The 17431-nt window shown below is 46.2% G+C and overlaps 1 protein-coding gene across 1 annotated transcript in view; it reads right to left on the reverse strand.

The window, feature by feature from the left end:
• Positions 1-12843: 12843 nt before the first annotated feature.
• HHIPL2 (HHIP like 2) overlaps positions 12844-17431 on the reverse strand; it is a 330904-nt gene continuing 326316 nt past the window's right edge. Inside the window, exon 9 of the mRNA XM_086925469.1 lies at positions 12844-13591. Within this exon, the coding sequence (XP_086781595.1) occupies positions 13167-13591 (425 nt within the window). The 3' untranslated portion in view covers positions 12844-13166. The remainder of the gene's footprint in view (positions 13592-17431) is intronic.

The raw sequence follows: 17431 nt of genomic DNA on the forward strand, positions 1-17431 counted from the left end.
CCAGGACGGAAATCTTTTCAGGAGTTCAACGAGTACATGAAGAAATGGGATGAGGCAGTTGAGGCTCAAAAGAACATTATAGCGGCAGAAGCTGAAAGGGAAAGTCAGGACAGCAGAGCCCGGACTCACTGCGGGGCTGAAGAGAGCAGTCCGGAGTGGGACGGAAGGGAGAAAGACAGTAGGGGATTCACCCATTGGGCCCGGAGTGGAGGTAGATCAAAGCTGGAAAATGGGGGCCCAGAGAACGGGGGGGTGTCTCCCCCGATACATAATGAAGAAGACAGGAGGGCTCGGGAGTACAGGGATAGCTTTAAGTGTATCCACTGTGAGCCCAGCAGGAGGGAACAGAGTGGGAGTTGCGAGAGGCCGTACCATAGTCCTTGCGACGACGGACATGAGCGCAGCCCAGGGAATATGGGAAACCAGGAGGGATCGTATCAGATACTGAGTGATACGAGGCCAAGGGAGAATGGAGACCGAAAGGAGAGTAGTAGAGAAACTTACTGTGAGAAGAGAGGAGAGAATGGGCAAGGTGAGAAGGGGGGTAACAGGCCCGTGTTCCATCACCTTCCAAGGTCGGATGGCCGAGCCTGGGATCTGGAGAGATGGGAACAAGAGAGAGCACTCCCCAACTCTCCAGAACCCAAACGTAGGGCCCGGAGTTGGGATGGGAGAGACACCTGTCAACCTCCCTCGAAGGAATTATTGCGAGCAGAAATAAAAGCCAAAAGACTCGATGTCTCCAGCTTAAAGTCAGATCTGGATGACATGGTAGATGGTACCCTGCCCCTAGAAAGAATAGACATGTATGAGCAGGATGAAATTCTGTTCATAGCAAAGGACGTAACTCGAAAGGCGAGAGCAACCCATGAGAAATTAGTGGAACTAGCAGGCAAGTATATGGTAGACCTGTCAAGAACCAAAGCCTTACAAGGCAACCACAGGCTACATTACACAGACCGAGACCTAGATGAGAGGCGAACCATCGGATTGAAAACACACATAAAGGAACTGATCACTGGAATAAGGACATGGAGGGCCCTAGATAAGTGGGAAGAGAGGTGGTCCAAGAGAGGGACCGTTAGGAGAAGTACACTTATGATGACCCCAGGAGGACAGCAGGGAGTAGAGACATACCCTTTGAGGGAAGTCGCAAATGGGACCTACGTCCACGTCCCTTGGAGTAGGGGGGATTTAGCTGCTTTTACCACCTCTTTCCCCAAACTGCGGGAAAACCCTGTGGAGTGGTATAAGCAAGTTGAGAGGTTCGTAAAAATCTCAAAGGTCCTATGGATAGATTTGAACACACTGTTTGACATAGTGGTGCCAGGAGATTTGTGGACCGCATGCAAGGTTAGCGCTGAGTGGCCCATCATAGAGCCAGAGAGAGACGCTAGGACTAATGGGCCGGCTGAGAGTGTGATGGCAAAATTCGAAAGAGTAATGACGTGGCTGAAAGAGAAAGTGCCAATGCAAGACATAGATTGGGTAAAAATTGACCGAACGAGACAGGAACCCAAAGAGACAGTACACGAATACTATGAGAGATTGCTGAAGGCGTTTAAACAGTATAGCGGTCTGGATGTCATGGATCCGAGGGACATAGGGCAGTTTGTGTCCAAGTTTGTCCTAGGCCTGAGACCGGATATTAGTTTAATGATCCAGCAGCACTTGATTTGTTGGCAAAACAAACCCCTAGATGAAATACTGAGGTATGCCAGGTACTGCTGTGATGAGATAGATTCTAAGGCTAAGAAACTAAAGGAGAAACTGATGGTGGTACAGATGCAGGCAGCAGGAAAGGGAGGACAGCAGCAACAGCAACCAGGAACCGGTACTGGAGGAAGGAAACAATACAGCCAGAACAAGGGCAATGAGGAGAACTCCACCTTTAGACCTAGGATAGATGTAGCTACCTTAAAGAAAACGACTAGGTGCCACCAGTGTAACGAGCTGGGGCATTGGAAACGCGAGTGTCCCTATAATATTGAGATAGGAGACCAAGAGGTGGAAGAGGAAGAGACTCAGGGTGCGCCTACAAGAGGGATAACGCAATTCCAGGGAAAGGTGCTCAAAGGGGGGCCTCCTCCCCGAGTCCAGTTCCCGCAGGCACCCAGAGTAGGGACTATGGGTAAGACATATAGACAGATGCCCCTGTTTGTAGGAGGAGAGGAATGCTATTATGTGGACCCACTAACGGGACAGAGAGTGGAAAGAGATGACTGCATCCTCGGGGCAGCCCTGGAAGTAGACCAAAGGGGACCCTATGTTGAGGCCGAAGTGGCAGGGTTCCCCACGACATTTCTAGTGGACACAGGAGCCACTCGATCCACGATCAGATCAGCCGCAGTCCCAGGCCTGCCCATGTCGGGGGAGACCATACAAGTGGTGGGGGTCGCTAACAAGAGAATGACCAGTCCCTTGACTGAGCCCGTGCAGGTGAAAATAGGGAAGTACAGTGAGGAGCACCAGTTTGTGGTTTGCGATTCTAGTCCTGTATGTCTGCTAGGAAGAGACCTTTTGTGCAAATTGAACTGCACTATATACTGTACTCCGCAAGGAGTGGAGGTACTGACAAATGATGATGATGCAGACTTTAAAGTCGCGAATTCCAGAATATGTGTGGAGCTGTATCCCACTCTGACAGTAGACGAGCTCCCCTGGGACTTGAGGGAGACAGTCGCTCCAGAAGTGTGGGATTTCACTGGGGAAGAGATTGGGTTGGTGAAAGGAGTAGACCCAGTGAAAATTGTAGTGAAACCTCATGCTGAGTTCCCAAGAACACCTCAGTATAAATTGACACCAGAAACGATCGCAGGTATACAACCCGTGATTGAGTCCATGATTAAGCAGGGAATACTGAAGGAAATCGTGGGTAGTCCATGTAACTCCCCGATTATGGGTCTGCAGAAACCTAATGGGAAATTTCGGATAGTGCAGGACCTTAGAAAGATTAATAACATAGTCGTTTCATGTTGTCCAGTGGTACCGAATCCATCAGTGATACTGTTTCAGATACCGTTCCAAGCAGAATGGTTCACTGTGATTGATCTTTGCCAGGCTTTCTTTTCGATCCCTTTGGACGAAGAAAGCCATTTTCTTTTCGCATTTAAGCTGGAAGGTCGCGTCCTAACATGGTGTCGTATTCCTCAGGGGTATACAGAGAGCCCATCGATCTTCAACCAGCTCCTGAAGAAAAATCTTGAAAGTCTAGTACTGCCCCAGAGGTCAGTTCTGGTCCAGTACATAGACGACCTCCTTGTGGCGTCAGAGACAGAGGAAGCTTGCAGGGTGGACTCTATTGCTTTGTTAAACCATCTAGCCGAAAATGGGCATAAGGTGTCCCCGGGGAAATTGCAGTACTGCCTGACAGAGGTGCAGTACTTGGGACACAGAATTGAGAAAGGGAAACGGAAGGTGTCACCAGACCGGATAGAGGCCATCATGAAGATGAATGCGCCTAAAACACAGAGAGAAGTCAGAATGTTCCTAGGAATGGTGGGATATTGCCGACAGTGGATTGCAAACTTTTCACTGAAAGCAAAGCCCTTGCAAAAACTGACGCACAAGGAAGTGAGTGATCCGGTACCATGGGACAAAGACTGTTTGATGGCGTTCCTGCAGCTGAGAGAGGACTTGTGTCGTGCTCCGGCTCTGGGAATGCCAGATTACGATAAACCATTCTTGCTCTACTGCTGCGAGAGAGAGGGATGCGCGCTGTCTGTGTTAGTCCAAATCCATGGGAATGCCCGTAGACCAGTCGCTTACTTCTCGGCTACTTTAGACCCAGTAGCCGCAGCGTTGCCCGGATGTCTCAAATCCGTTGCTGCAACAGGTGTCAGCATTGAGAGATGTGAAAATATAGTGATGGGGCACCCGTTAGAGGTACATGTGCCCCATTCAGTGGAATTGTTGATGACCAGGACTAAAACTCAGCATCTGACGAATAGCAGGCTCACGCGCTATGAACAAGTCATTCTGGCTGCAGAGAATGTGACCCTCAGGAGATGCTCTGTTTTAAATCCTGCTACCTTAATGCCACTTCCAAATGATATCGAAGATGATGAAGAATGTACAGACCATGACTGCCTCGATGTGACTGAACTATGCACCAAACCAAGACCCGACATCGTAGATGAGCCACTGACCGACCCAGATGAAATTTTCTTTGTCGATGGCTCATGTGTAAGAGACGAAGTTGGGCAGTTAAGAGCAGCTTATGCTGTTTGCACAATTACTGGAGTAGTGGAAGCTGGATGCCTGGAAGGAGTACACTCCGCTCAGGTGGCCGAGATTATTGCCCTGACGCGTGCTTGCCTGGCAAGCAATCAAATCCGAGTCACCATATACACTGACAGTCAATATGGTTACGGGGTAGTTCATGATTACGGGCAGTTGTGGTCTCAAAGAGGTTTCATGACTTCTTCAGGCTCTCCCATTCGCAATGGAGAGTTTGTGCGCCTGTTGTTAGAAGCATTGCAATGTCCAGCAGGTATTGCTGTTGTAAAGTGTACCGCGCATACCAGAAACATGGACTTCGTGTCACAAGGCAATAGATATGCCGACGAAGTCGCACGGTATTGCGCGGAGACAGGATACTCTTTCACAGAGGTGGAAGTGGGTGGAATAAGTGTAAGGACTGAATTAGCGATGATATTGGAAACTGTTGATACTTGGGACGAACTGAAGGAAATGCAAGAAAATGCTCCTGACTGTGAAAAAGAAACATGGCAAAAAGCAGGATGTGTGGTGGGGGAGGCCCATTTCTGGGTTTCAGCAGATGGCAGAGCAGTGTTGCCCAATGAGATGGTGAGCCCAATGGCCCGACAAATACATGGTCCTGTCCACTTAGGAAGAGATGCTATGCTGAGAGTGTTTAGACAGACCTGGTTTAACCCCAAGTTCAGAGTAGCCGCTGAAGCAGTGTGCCAGCGTTGTGTGACGTGCCAGCAGTTGAATGTAGGGAAGAAGACACCAGTTGCACTGAGCCACATAGGGAGGTCAGGAGGTCCATTCAACCGAATACAGATAGATTTCATCGAAATGCCAAGGTGCAGCCGCCTCCGTTATATCCTGGTGGTTGTTTGCGTTTTCTCTAGATGGGTTGAGGCATATCCTACACGCAGGTGCGACACCCTCACAGTAGCTAAGATATTGCTCAGGGAGCTTATCCCGCGCTTCGGGGTGCCGGCCTCTTTGGAATCGGATAGGGGAACGCATTTCAACAGCTCGCTTGTGAAAATGATTTGCGCAGCTTTAAATATTGATCAAAAACTACATTGCAGCTACCGACCGGAAGCTTCAGGAATTGTGGAACAGATTAATGGCACCATCAAGGCCAGAATTGCAAAGGTGTGTTCATCAACATCCTTGAGTTGGCCTGATGCGTTGCCATTGGTCCTTATGAGCCTCCGTAGTACCCCGGATAGGAGAACTGGTTTGTCTCCTCATGAGGTACTGATGGGAAGAGCAATGAGGTTACCTTCTGTCCCAACTGCTGCATTGATTAGCATCACAGATGATATGATCCTGGACTATTGTAAGGGACTGTCTGACGCCATTCATTCTGTGTCCCTTCAGGTGCAGGCTGCCGAGGTACCATCGTGCCAGGACCCTTGTCATGACTTGCTTCCTGGGGATTGGGTCCTGGTGAAGAAGCACGTAAGAAGCAGCTGCTTGGATGTTCGTTGGCGTGGGCCCTTCCAGATCATCCTGACCACAAACACAGCCGTGAAAGTGGGAGGCCTGCCCAATTGGATCCACGCGTCGCATACGCGGAGAGTTCCAGCACCTCTGATAGAAACAGCTCCTCTCTCGGATAGACGTCCAGAGGCGGACCGAGAAGCCATAGAGGGGGCTAGCCAAGCTGTAGAGGTGCCAGAGGAAGCAGGGAACGAGTCTGACCAAGCTGAGGACGGTCAGTACAACAGCGAAACAGACAACGCTACTGAAGGAGAAAGTAGCTGGGAGTACGAGTCAGACACTGACAGGTCTGACAGGGAGCGTGAACCAACGAGGAGAAGAAGGAGTAGAAGGGTACGCGGAGAAGCTGATTGGCCGCAGAGAAGGAGCTCTAGCCTAAGGTCAACTCTGGAGAGAACCCTTCCTCCGATATCAGAAGACTCAGACCCAGAAGACGGTGCTCAGGGCGCTGAAGCACCAGAGTTGAGGAGGTCAAGAAGAGTGCGTGTGCCTAACAGAAGATACTCCACCCCCGAGTGGACATATCTGGTGACAGATGGCTTCGAAACCGGTGACGGGGAGGATCAGAGCGGTGGTGGTGTCCAGTTCTGAGCCCATCGTGACAGTGGAGATAAGATTGTTAGTGCCCGGTGTCGAACAAGAAGGGTCTCTGACATTCATGCTCCCCCGTCCTCCCCGCCTCAGCAAGATAAAGGACATGTTTCTCACAGAATTGCAATTCCCTGATTTTGGTTCAAAGATATCAGCCGCAGAAGAGCACAACCTTCGTCTGGAAATATTGAACTTTGCTGTCGAAGCTGCAGGCGAGCGCCTGATAGTGGATGCTTAAAAGACTTTGTAAATAAGCGTGAAGAAAAGAAGATTACCTAGCGCCTAGGAAGCAGAGATTCTTAGGGACTCTCCCTGAGATGATGGAGAAGGGCTAGGGTTGTCTGTATTTGAACTAAAAAGGACTTTGGCGGAAAGGGTTGTCAGCTTCCAGTTGCGTGGTTCTCAGGACAAAAGGAGTAAAAGAGACAGTAAAGGAACGAAGAAAAGGAGGGAACTTTGTGCTGAGTTAAGAGAGAACCACACTATCTGACGAAATGGAGGCCGGTACTCAGAACCGCAGAGCGAAATGTATAATAGGTACACTAATAGTAGGAGTGATAATACTAATAGCTTTAGTGGTAACGGTCTCTTATGTAAAGGGACGTGAGGAGGAGGCAAAGGTAACTGATGTGGCATCTGCAGAAGCGCTTACACCCACCATTGCTGGTGAGAAAGGGGAAAACACACACAAGAAAGCGTTATTGGCTGCAGAAGCCCGCAGGTTACATGTAGATGAGTCCCAAGGTGACTTTAGGTCAAATGCTTATGCAAAATTACTGTATGAATATGTAGATGCCATGGAGGTCAAGGACTGCTATGTCTGCATGCAGTTGCCGGCATCTGTGGATGAAGGCATTCGTTATCATCACCTCCCGCTGACTTATGGCATTACATGTAGCTTATTGCTTAGTATATTTTATGGGAGAGATAGTTTTGAATACTATTTCTCCAATTATGACTCAGTGTTACCAGAAGTCCCAAATTATAAGCAAATGAACAAATGGGACTACTGGAAGAGTGAAGACAGATTGGCCAAGTTCTTCATTCCTTGGATTACATTAGACACTTCACATGCCCGCAGAAATAACCTGACATGTAAGGTGTCAGAGGTCGAGAAGAAGTTCATAGGGCAGGTGGATGATCGGAATAGGAAACAAAAGATTTTGAAGAAATCAGGACAATGGAAAACGGATTGGACCGAAGAAGAAAAGGCACACAAGAGAAAGGGTAGTAGTGGTCCAATAGCTTTAGATAGAACAAAGAGAGGAAAGTTATGTCTCCATAGAGCCAAAACGTATTATGAAAATGTATACGTGGGAGAGGTTAGCTGTGAACATGCTTTCAATTTGGAGTATTACACCAAAGACTTCCTGAAAGGAATGCAAGTGATTCCTAACGTATATTTTGTATGTGGGAGAAATGCCTACGTGAAGCTACCTGATAATTGGTATGGCTCATGTTACTTGGCAATTATCTTCCCTAAAATATATCATGCCCAAGACTTAGAGATAATTGAGGGCAAGACATCATCGAGAGGAAGGAGAGATGTGAGTGCAGAAATGGTTGGAGATGTCTTTGGAGCTGTGTTCCCACTTCTGGGATTAGCTCTTAATGATGTTAAAATTAGACGGCTAGCAACAGTCGTAGACAGGTTGTCTGCCAGTACTGCTCAGTCCTTAATGCTGGTAGAAGGAGAGATGCAATCGATAAGGGCTATGGTTCTTCAGAACCGTCTTGCCTTAGATGTCCTATTAGCAAAAGAGGGCGGAGTCTGTAAGGCTTTGAAGGTCCAAGAATGTTGCACCTACATTCCAGACAATTCGAAGCCCCTTGATAAAGTTATTAGGAACATAACTGATATTCACAAGGAGATCGAAGACTTGAGCAGAGAAAATGTCTGGGAAAAGGTGGGCCAGGGGATAAGTGACGCAGGAGGTTGGCTCACCACCTTAGGCAAAAGCTTTGTGTGGAAAATACTGAAACCTATCATCATAATATTGATCTGTGGGATTGTGTTGTGGGGATTGGTGAGGGTATTCAAATGGTACAGATCAAGAAGGTCAGAGAGAGCTCGAAGTAAACAGCTGCAGAGATTGGCTGCCATACAAGATAGTCAGTACCGAAGTCTGAGGGCTTTGCAAACACAGAAACGGGTTATGCTAGCAATCACTGCAGTTTAAATGTTAATGATGACCCCGAGAGGTCATCAAAGGGGGGAACTGAGAGAGCGCAAACTAACCAAAATGTAGAAATGCATCACACTTATACGTAGTAAGCACAAACCATGAAGAGAAATGCCATGAGTGCTGATAGTAACTACATCTATATTCTGAAATTATGTGGTTAACTTAGAGAATGCATATAGAAGTGGAACTAATGAAGACATGAGTGCAATGTATAACTTTATTAGATGTGATTAATCATGGTCCATGTTAAATGTAGCTGCTAATAGGAAGATGGCGTGCTGTGAGCACGGAAAGAGACAGGCCTCATGCATGGCCATGACAGAAGGAATCAGACTGGTATACCTTTCATTTCTTGGACCGCACTCATGTTATGATTACATTATATTATTCAGAAGGACTATATTATATAGATGTGAGTTCTTTTATTAATTCGCAAAATGTGATACTATGTGATTTTATTCAACGTGAATATTCTTGAATCTATGTTGTGCAGTTGTCAAATGCAAGATGACATACGGAAACGTAGAACGTGGTAGGCCTCAGGGCCTGAGCAAGGCGGGAGGGGGAAGGCGACTGAAATATACAATGTGGATTGCACTAATGTTTAGAATTAATGAGTGGGTTTTTGATTTACAGATGTGTTTACTGAATCAGTAGAATAAGAGTATTAACATGCTAACAATTAAAGAAGAAATCGAATATTATAAAACTGTTGTAGGGCTGGAAAGCTTTAAATGTTGATTTACACGTATTAGTCTGGAAAGGGGAATGTTGTGACGCAGGTGGAAAACCATAAGATTTGGGACTTGGCTCCAAATGTCTGTCTGGAAGAGAAAAGGGGGTATTCAATTATTAAATATGAATAGAAGCCTGTTCTTGAAATGGACCAGACATGTAGGAGGGTTCCGGAATGTTTAAGGGGTATCAGCGGGCCGGAGAAGCGTCTGGAAAGCAAGGTCGACTCTAACCGCAAGGCCTCATCATGGAAACAGCCAGAAGCTACACCACGTGAGGGGCGTCTCACGAGGGGCGTCCTAAATGTTGTTGTGATTTTGTATTAGGGACAGCACCCCTGGGTGGAGTTAGAGCAGATGCCTGAGGACCCTTAAGAGAGCGGATGGGTAGGCAGAGAGGGGTCATGACTGGAGAACTATAGGTTTTCATCAAGAGTTCGAGAGTGGGTGGCTTCCTATGGGAGTCATTCACTGCTGACACCTTTGATAGGTAGAGACCTGGTTAAGTAGGGATACCATCTAGTGCAGGGTAGGGAAAGCCTAACCTGTAATTTCTTTCCGCCTGTAATGAGCGATAGATTTCAATACGTGTCTATGCTAACGGCACTATTGTTTTTAGAACTGGTATTGATAGTTTCCGTTGTTCGTCTGAGGGCTTTCAGAGAACACGTGTATGTAGTTGGGCCCGTGTATTTGGTGAATCTCATCTTGAGATGCTTGTACTTACAACTTATAATAAACCTTTGAAAGCTAGAAGTTGTTTGTGATCCTTTGAAGCAGAGTCCTTTAATGGGGGAACTAATTTGGTAAAGATGCACTTTATTTCTCAATGACAGGCAATAAAGATTCAGTCGACCAGAGCGGGGTTTTAGATCGATAGTGATAAGGTATTGATCGAAATCTCAGCCCTATCATAGGCTAATGGTCTACTACGTTGCAAATAAATTAATATTTAAAGTAAGTGTACCAGGTCATGTTTGTTTTTGTTGTGACAGTGATTTTACTTAAAAGCAACACCCCAGTTCCCCAGCTTCATATTCGCCCACTCTAGCACTTACGCCAGATCTGTGTACATTCGGCTCGTACTGTACTTTTTTTTCTTGCAAAAGAGGCAGTTTACTTGTGTGTGCTTGACTTGTTTTCTATTTTCTTTTACTTGCACCCGTCCCCACACATCTGTGTTTATGCATACCCCACCAGCTCACCCTCCCTGTTCCATCAGCCTCTCCCCGACCCATGTCATAAGTAACACAGAGACCGATGCAAGAGGGAGGGCCAGTGGGCGTATTTCACGGGGCCCGGTTTAATCACATTAGAGTTCTTTGCGCAGGCCCAGCTCCGACTCCATGGAACAGTGGGGTTATGCTTGTTTTCTTATGCTTTTCATGTTTGTTTTGATTGTATGAAACACTTAATCCACACATAGGTCTGTGTGTATCCTAATATTTCAGACTAAATTGCTTTGCTCCTATTTAGGTAGCTCAACTAAAGACAAAACAATTATCATAATCTATATAATGATGATGTGAACATGTTAGTATTTGGTGTTGCTGGGTCATCTGAATAATCTGCTTTCCGTCCTAGTTGTGATCATGCAAATATGCTTATCTTTGTTGGGCTTGGACTGCCATTTGGGTAGAAGACTGAATTCAGCAAATTCTGGAAGGTTTGCTCAATGTGATATACACTTTGCATGTTCAAATAAAGATGATTTTGGAACAGTGCCTAGGCTATTCTTTGCTCTTCTTTTCTGAAACTGGAGTGTTTCTCATGTATGATTGGACAAAGGAGGCTATGTACTGAATGTGTGTGCTTACTGTACTTTGTTGTTATGCACGAGAAATAAATCCATATATATTGAGGATTTCATGAACAAAGCGACTTAGGTATACGATCACCTACCGGTAGTGATCACTATGAAAGATGCCTAAGTTGGAACTCCGATACTTTCTGTGCCTTAAATGTTATTTTCCCTGAATTCATCCAACAATATGACACTCTTCCCTCTCTCTTTTCATCATATGCATGTATTTGGGTTATTTGTGACTGAATGTGTGCTGCCTATTACTGTAGGTGTGAGGCTATCTGAATCTATATGGATTCCTCTATATCATTGGATGTCAATAGGTCCCACATTTACGCGAGTTTGAGCTATTGACATTGCAAATAACAACACCTTTTATTTTTGTTTTCGTTTTTAAAACAGAATTAAAACACATTGTCTTTTACAATGCCAATAGCTCAAACTCCCGTAAATGCGAGACCTAATGCAATGTAATAGGTCTCACATTTGCGAGAGTTTAAGCTATTGGCTTTGTAAATAACAATGCCTTTTATTTATCGGTTTTGAAAATCAACACATAATTAAAAGGCATTGCCATTTGCAATGCCATTAGCTCAAACTCTCGCAAATGCGAGACCTATTGCATTGGAAATGCTTGTTTTGTTTGGTAGCACATGGGGGGCGATGTTGGCATGTACCGTTTCTGGCAAATTCATTTTCCAATTCCCTGCTAAAGTTATGAATCTGAACATGTGCATGGATGCCACAGAGAGAATTGCAATTCAGCAAGTGGGTTGAAATGTGTCCTGTCTGCATTTTGAATACCCAGGACTCTATCGCGCGGAGGAACCCCCTGTGCAAGCAATGGGTAAAAAATCAACTATTGCAGCTTTGCAGACCAAAGTAATCAAATGACAGACCCGGTACTCCACTGCCTAGGAGATGCATGAGCATAGGGCTACAGATTTACATTCCCACCCTTTCCTTAGGTGTAATGGTTAAGAGGCAGCGCTTTGCTGACCTCAGTAATGCTGTCACTATGCCTACACCAATAAAAGACCAGCAGTTGCAGCATTGCTTAGTTGTTCATGAAAGTTTGGTCCTAAACTACAGGTGCAGATTCTGCATTTTCTACCAAAGTCTTACTCAACCTGCAGGTCCCAAACTGCTGGGGCGGCCCCTCCCTAATGGCGGTGGAGCATCGTCCCACTGCTCAGAGACAGCAGATAAATAAAATGATAATAATACAATGTTTATATCACTTTATTTATCATTGAACTTTGAGCTGAAAAGCCCTAGGGCCGGACCGCCCTATGCCAGAGAGGAGGAGTGGTCAGGGCACTGTATGTGCGCATGTCTATTTGGCCAGCCGTCTTAGGCCGGCCAAACAGCGCACACTTAGGTTTCTCCACCCGGCATACTCTACAGTCGGGAGGAGAAACGCAAAACGGCACAGACTCCCTGTGCCTGAGAAAGCGTCAAACGAGCCCGCTTAGGCCAATCTGGCTCAGCTCTCATAGTATGAGAGCTGCATCTGGATTGGTTGGGGAGCCTGTGCTTTCCATCGTGAGAGGAGCAACAAGGCAACCAGCAGCTTCAGCAGGAGCAGCAGGTAAGTAAATGTATTACATTTTTATTCTCCTCCTTCCCTCGCACCCCCCACCCGCCTCACTGCCCTACCACTTTACACTGACGGCAGCCACCACTGCCAAACTGTGATTCAGGAATTCAGGGCCCAAATGCTGTGGGTATATATTTTGTAGAAAAATGAGTCCTATCCAAAATGTTCAAATGTGGATTTGTGAATTGGAATCTTTTTTTAAAAATTTATTTATGCAAATTAGCAGTAATTTTGATGAAAAGTCATTAAATAGCTTGAAAGCAGACGGCACCACATTTGTCAACACTGATTGGTCAGTCCCCATTGGAAGGGTCCTCTTGTATGTTTTTATTTATTCTATTTTGTTAAAAGTGCACTTATCCAAGAGCTGATTTTCTTCCATTATTGCAGACAGCATTTCATGCTTGGGAGATTTCATAAGCTTTTTTTGCTCTTCATTGTTTATTTCTCATCTCTGTGAACCACATTCAGTGGATTAGTTTTAGTTAAACTTTCCCAATGTAACCCTGTTTTCTTCCGCACCTCTACTTTCTCTTGTTGGGAGTAGGTTAAGTTCTGGCATCTTTTGATTGAACTGGTGGTAAACTTTTCTTGAAATGTAAAGGTATTCTTGCTGGTTTTGAGGTATTCGTCTTTGGCGACAAAAAGGAAGAATCCTTCATGTTCCCTCGAATATCTAATTTTGTTTTTGTTGAGGGCTCCTTTGGCTTGGTTGGTGGCCCATGCCCACTTTGAGGCTTCTTTTTCAGTGTTGCTGATTTTACCAAACGATGGTTACTGGTCACACGTGGGGATTTAGTCGTTCTAAGGACCAATTTCTTCCGAAGATATGTTTTTTTAGTGGATTTTGGAGAAGAAGGTTTCTTCAGAACCTTTTTGTAGATTTTCTTTTTGGTTGGTGCCTTTGTAATTGTAACAGCAGAACTCTTCTTTCGACCCTTATTAGTTTCATTAAGAAATTCAAGAACAGTTTCTATGAATAAAAAAACAATAACTGGTTAGTCAAATTTGTGTGTTCGATTTGTAAATGTATACTGTTTACTGTTTATTGTATTATCACAATTGCTATGTACATTTCATTTTTGTCCACTCATCCAACCTTTTGTAAAGCGCTCTGATATCCTTCGGGATCTTGTTTGCGCTATATAAAACTTTATAAATAAATAAATTCTAGTCAAATCTAGAATTCAATGGTCAAAAATTTGCACTTACCGATAGTCCTTCCATATAGGTAGTCTAAATTCAATTTCACCAACAATGCAAATCAGTAAAGTGTCTCTGGATAAAGATTACCTTCAACAATGTGCTAGCTCAATGCAGATTTTCAACAGGACATGGGCCCTCAGTGCAACAGATGGCCTTTAGATATAATATATTTGTTGGACTTTGCCCACTCTGTAGGGTCAACCCTAAACTTCTGCCTTCCCTTCTCCTGTTTTCTGAATTTCATTTTTGTTGGCATTAGGACTCTGTGCACATTTCCACTGCTAACCAGTGCTAATGTACTTGTGTTTTTTCATTTAAACATTACTAAATTCGCTTACATCCAATTTGTAAATTCAATTTACCAAGTCCCTATTAAAGTGGTACTACATGTCAACAGGGCCTCTAAATTAAACACTACCAGCAGGCCTGAAATACCTATTGCGCCACCCACTTAAATATCACTTAAAAACATTTCTCAGGATTGTTGTTGGAGTCTGTGTGCAGTTTTAAACTGCCAATGCGAATTGACAAAATAAACCTTTTGCCAGGCCTAAAACTCCCTTTTAATACCTGTAAGTCACCCCTATACAGGCCGCTTTACAGTCCATAGGGCAGGGAGCATTGTATTGAAAAGGTAAGGCAGGTATTTTAAAGTTTTACATGTTCTGGTAGTACAAAAATCCCAAATCCGTTTTTACTACCTCTCTCACAGTATAACATTGGACGACAATATAAATAATAATAACAATAATGATAATAAAAAATTCCTATCATTCGATTGTAAATAGGTAGAATTGTCCTCTTTGCTTTCAAAAGAGATGCAATTCAAAATCCTCTTTAATGGCAAAGTCAGATTTTAAGTCACAATTCTGAGAATGTCACTTTTAGAAAGTTGGAATTTTTTTGCCGAAATCATTTGATTCCTGCATCCTGTGTTCTGGGTCACTTGACTGTGAATAGTTGACGGATGGCTTTTGTGTAATCTTCCAAGACAGTGAGACAAAGCGAGGACTAGGTGTTGGCTGGATGGGTCACCCTGCTCGGATGAGTGGGGCGGATCTATCCTCTGCCCCACTAACATTTCAAAGGGCTGCCTTCAGCACACTCACAAAGGAACTTGACACCAGCCCATTGCCACCCTAGATCACTGGTGTAGTGAGCATCCCAAGCCGCTACCCGATAATGTTATAAACATGCATCCTAAGGGACGGGAACGGTCCGAGGGAAAAAATTAAGGAGCTTTGCTCGCTCGAGGTTAGAGCACGTTAGACACTAAGGGGTCCATCATGAAATGGGACCGCCTGCCATAACAGTGGGGGTCCCGTGGGGGCCATTAGGATGCGGGCGCATCCTGTATTCCACACATTGTGGCGGGCAGTGCACTCAGCACAGCCCGCCACAATGCCGCGGTGGCTGCCAAGTTGTGCATGGAACTGCAGGGGGGTACCATAGGTACCCCCCATGTGCACCACCCACCCCTGGAGTCCCTGGGGGCCCGCAACGGCCCCCGCAGGCAGACTCTGCATGCCATTGCTGCCACGTGGCCATTGACGCCACGGAAAGGCATGTTCAAGCAAACATCCTAATATGGCTGGCGGTGTCTAACAGACACGGCCACCATATTAAACCCTTTTCCGCCTGGTCAACTTGTCGACCAGGCGGAAAAGCGCTGGACTGTCTTTCCGTCTGCCCCGGGCCCCCCAGCCACTGTAATATGGCGCGGGGCCTTTGCTGAGAGGATGTCGGGCGGATCGCCCCAGCTGGGCTGGCGGTGGCTACAGCCCGCCCGGCGAGGACGATCCGCCCGCCATCCTAATGGGGCCCTAAATATGCGAGCATAATATTAATGTAAGTGTACATGCAATATCTGGCTAGGTCCTAGGGTGCCCTTTTGTTACTCCGCCCACACTGGTGACGAATGGGCCAGAGTATAATGAATGCTCATGCTGCACACTGGCATTGAGAGCATCTGAGGATGCACACACCCTGGCCAGTGTTGCGCGAGTGCACGTGACGCACATCCTGTGAAGTGCGCAGGGCGGAGTGATAGGTTGAAGGAGCAAGGCTCCATCTGCCACTGTGACAGAGAAGAGTGGCAGGAGCAGTCGTGTGCCCCACCCTGCAGCCCCTGCAACTCTGTGTGCGATGCTGTCTTAGGCCACGTTGAAGTGGTCCAGTCGGGAGCTGATGATTGCAGCCACACTCCATGTGGCTGCCGTGAAGCTAAAGGCCTGCTCCATAGGAGACCGCCTACACGAGTGCCTGTCCTAGGGAGGAAGATCCCTGTGCTGAGCCATCACGATATGCTTCAAAGTCAGTTGGAGACTCCCAGCACCCCTCATAGGTGGGAACAGAATGAGGGGAGAAGAGCCTAAGCCTTTATACAGGTGCAAGACCACGTGGGAAGGTGCAGGTACTGTAGTCACAGAAGCCTAAGGGGAATGACTAGGTGATCACAGCCAGAGGGTTCCAACACCGTAATGGACAGAAACGTAAGCACACCAAGAGCATGTCAACACCACCTCTGGCAGCCGCCCTGTGGCACAGCAAGGCTCCCAGCCCTGTCAATGTGTTGCACCATTCTATCAACTGGCGGACCCAGCAACTGCTGCACCGAGATGGGGACAGTGGATTGGGAGATTGCAACATTATTTTTGCACCACTCAGGAGACAAACGGCGCAGTAAAGAGGTCAATGGTGTTACACATGCATGGTGATGAACTCTACGATCTTTCTGTGAACTTACTTAACATGGGCGGATCATGATTTTGATGCGGCTGTCGCAGCACTTGGTAGACATTTTAACCCCCAATTAAATCCAGATTATGAACGACTTAAGCTCTGACAGGCAAAGCCGGACGGAGGAGAGACCATAGATGCTTTTTTTGCATGACTGCGCAAGTTGGCTAGTGCATGGTCTGGCACTGACAAACTGGATGAAATTATAGCACAGCTCATTTAAGGATGTAAGTCACCTAATCTTTCCAAACTCATTCTGAGACAGACAGAAATTTTATTCAACAACATTCTCATCCTTGCCCACTCCTACGAGTTGGCGGACAGGAGAATGGGGAACATGGAGTCTGCCCTGGCCTACCAGACTTTGGGCCCAGCGCCCACACTGAGGGCAAAGATAAAAGAGGAGCAGGTGGAGGCCATACAGAGGTAACCAATGAGGCCAAGAGGAGCTTCCACATTGAGATCCTGTGGCAGGAGCTGTGGAAACAGTGGGTCCACCCATTATCCGCCCAAATAAATAAAATACACATAATATCTTGAACAATTAAGAACAGATGCTTCTAAAGTGGCTTGTTGGTTGGCAGGGGGAGATTAAGAATGCTTGAACCCAGTGGCAAAGTGAGCAAGGGACCCACGTCTGGGAATACCCTGCCAACTTAGGGCAAACAAAGCAAACACAAGGAGATGATAGACGGAGCACTGAAACTCACCCCATTCACAGATCTGGGTTGAATCCATCATCATTCTTTAGCTCACTTCGCCACCTCAGATCAGACCCAGCTATATGCAAATCAGTCTTGACCCTGTGCCTCATGGGAACAGTCCAGTCCGAACTGCCAAGCCAGGTCTTCCCTGAACCGGAAACAAG

This window comes from Lissotriton vulgaris, chromosome 6, assembly GCF_964263255.1.
Source record: "Lissotriton vulgaris chromosome 6, aLisVul1.2, whole genome shotgun sequence".
NCBI lineage: Eukaryota > Metazoa > Chordata > Amphibia > Caudata > Salamandridae > Lissotriton > Lissotriton vulgaris.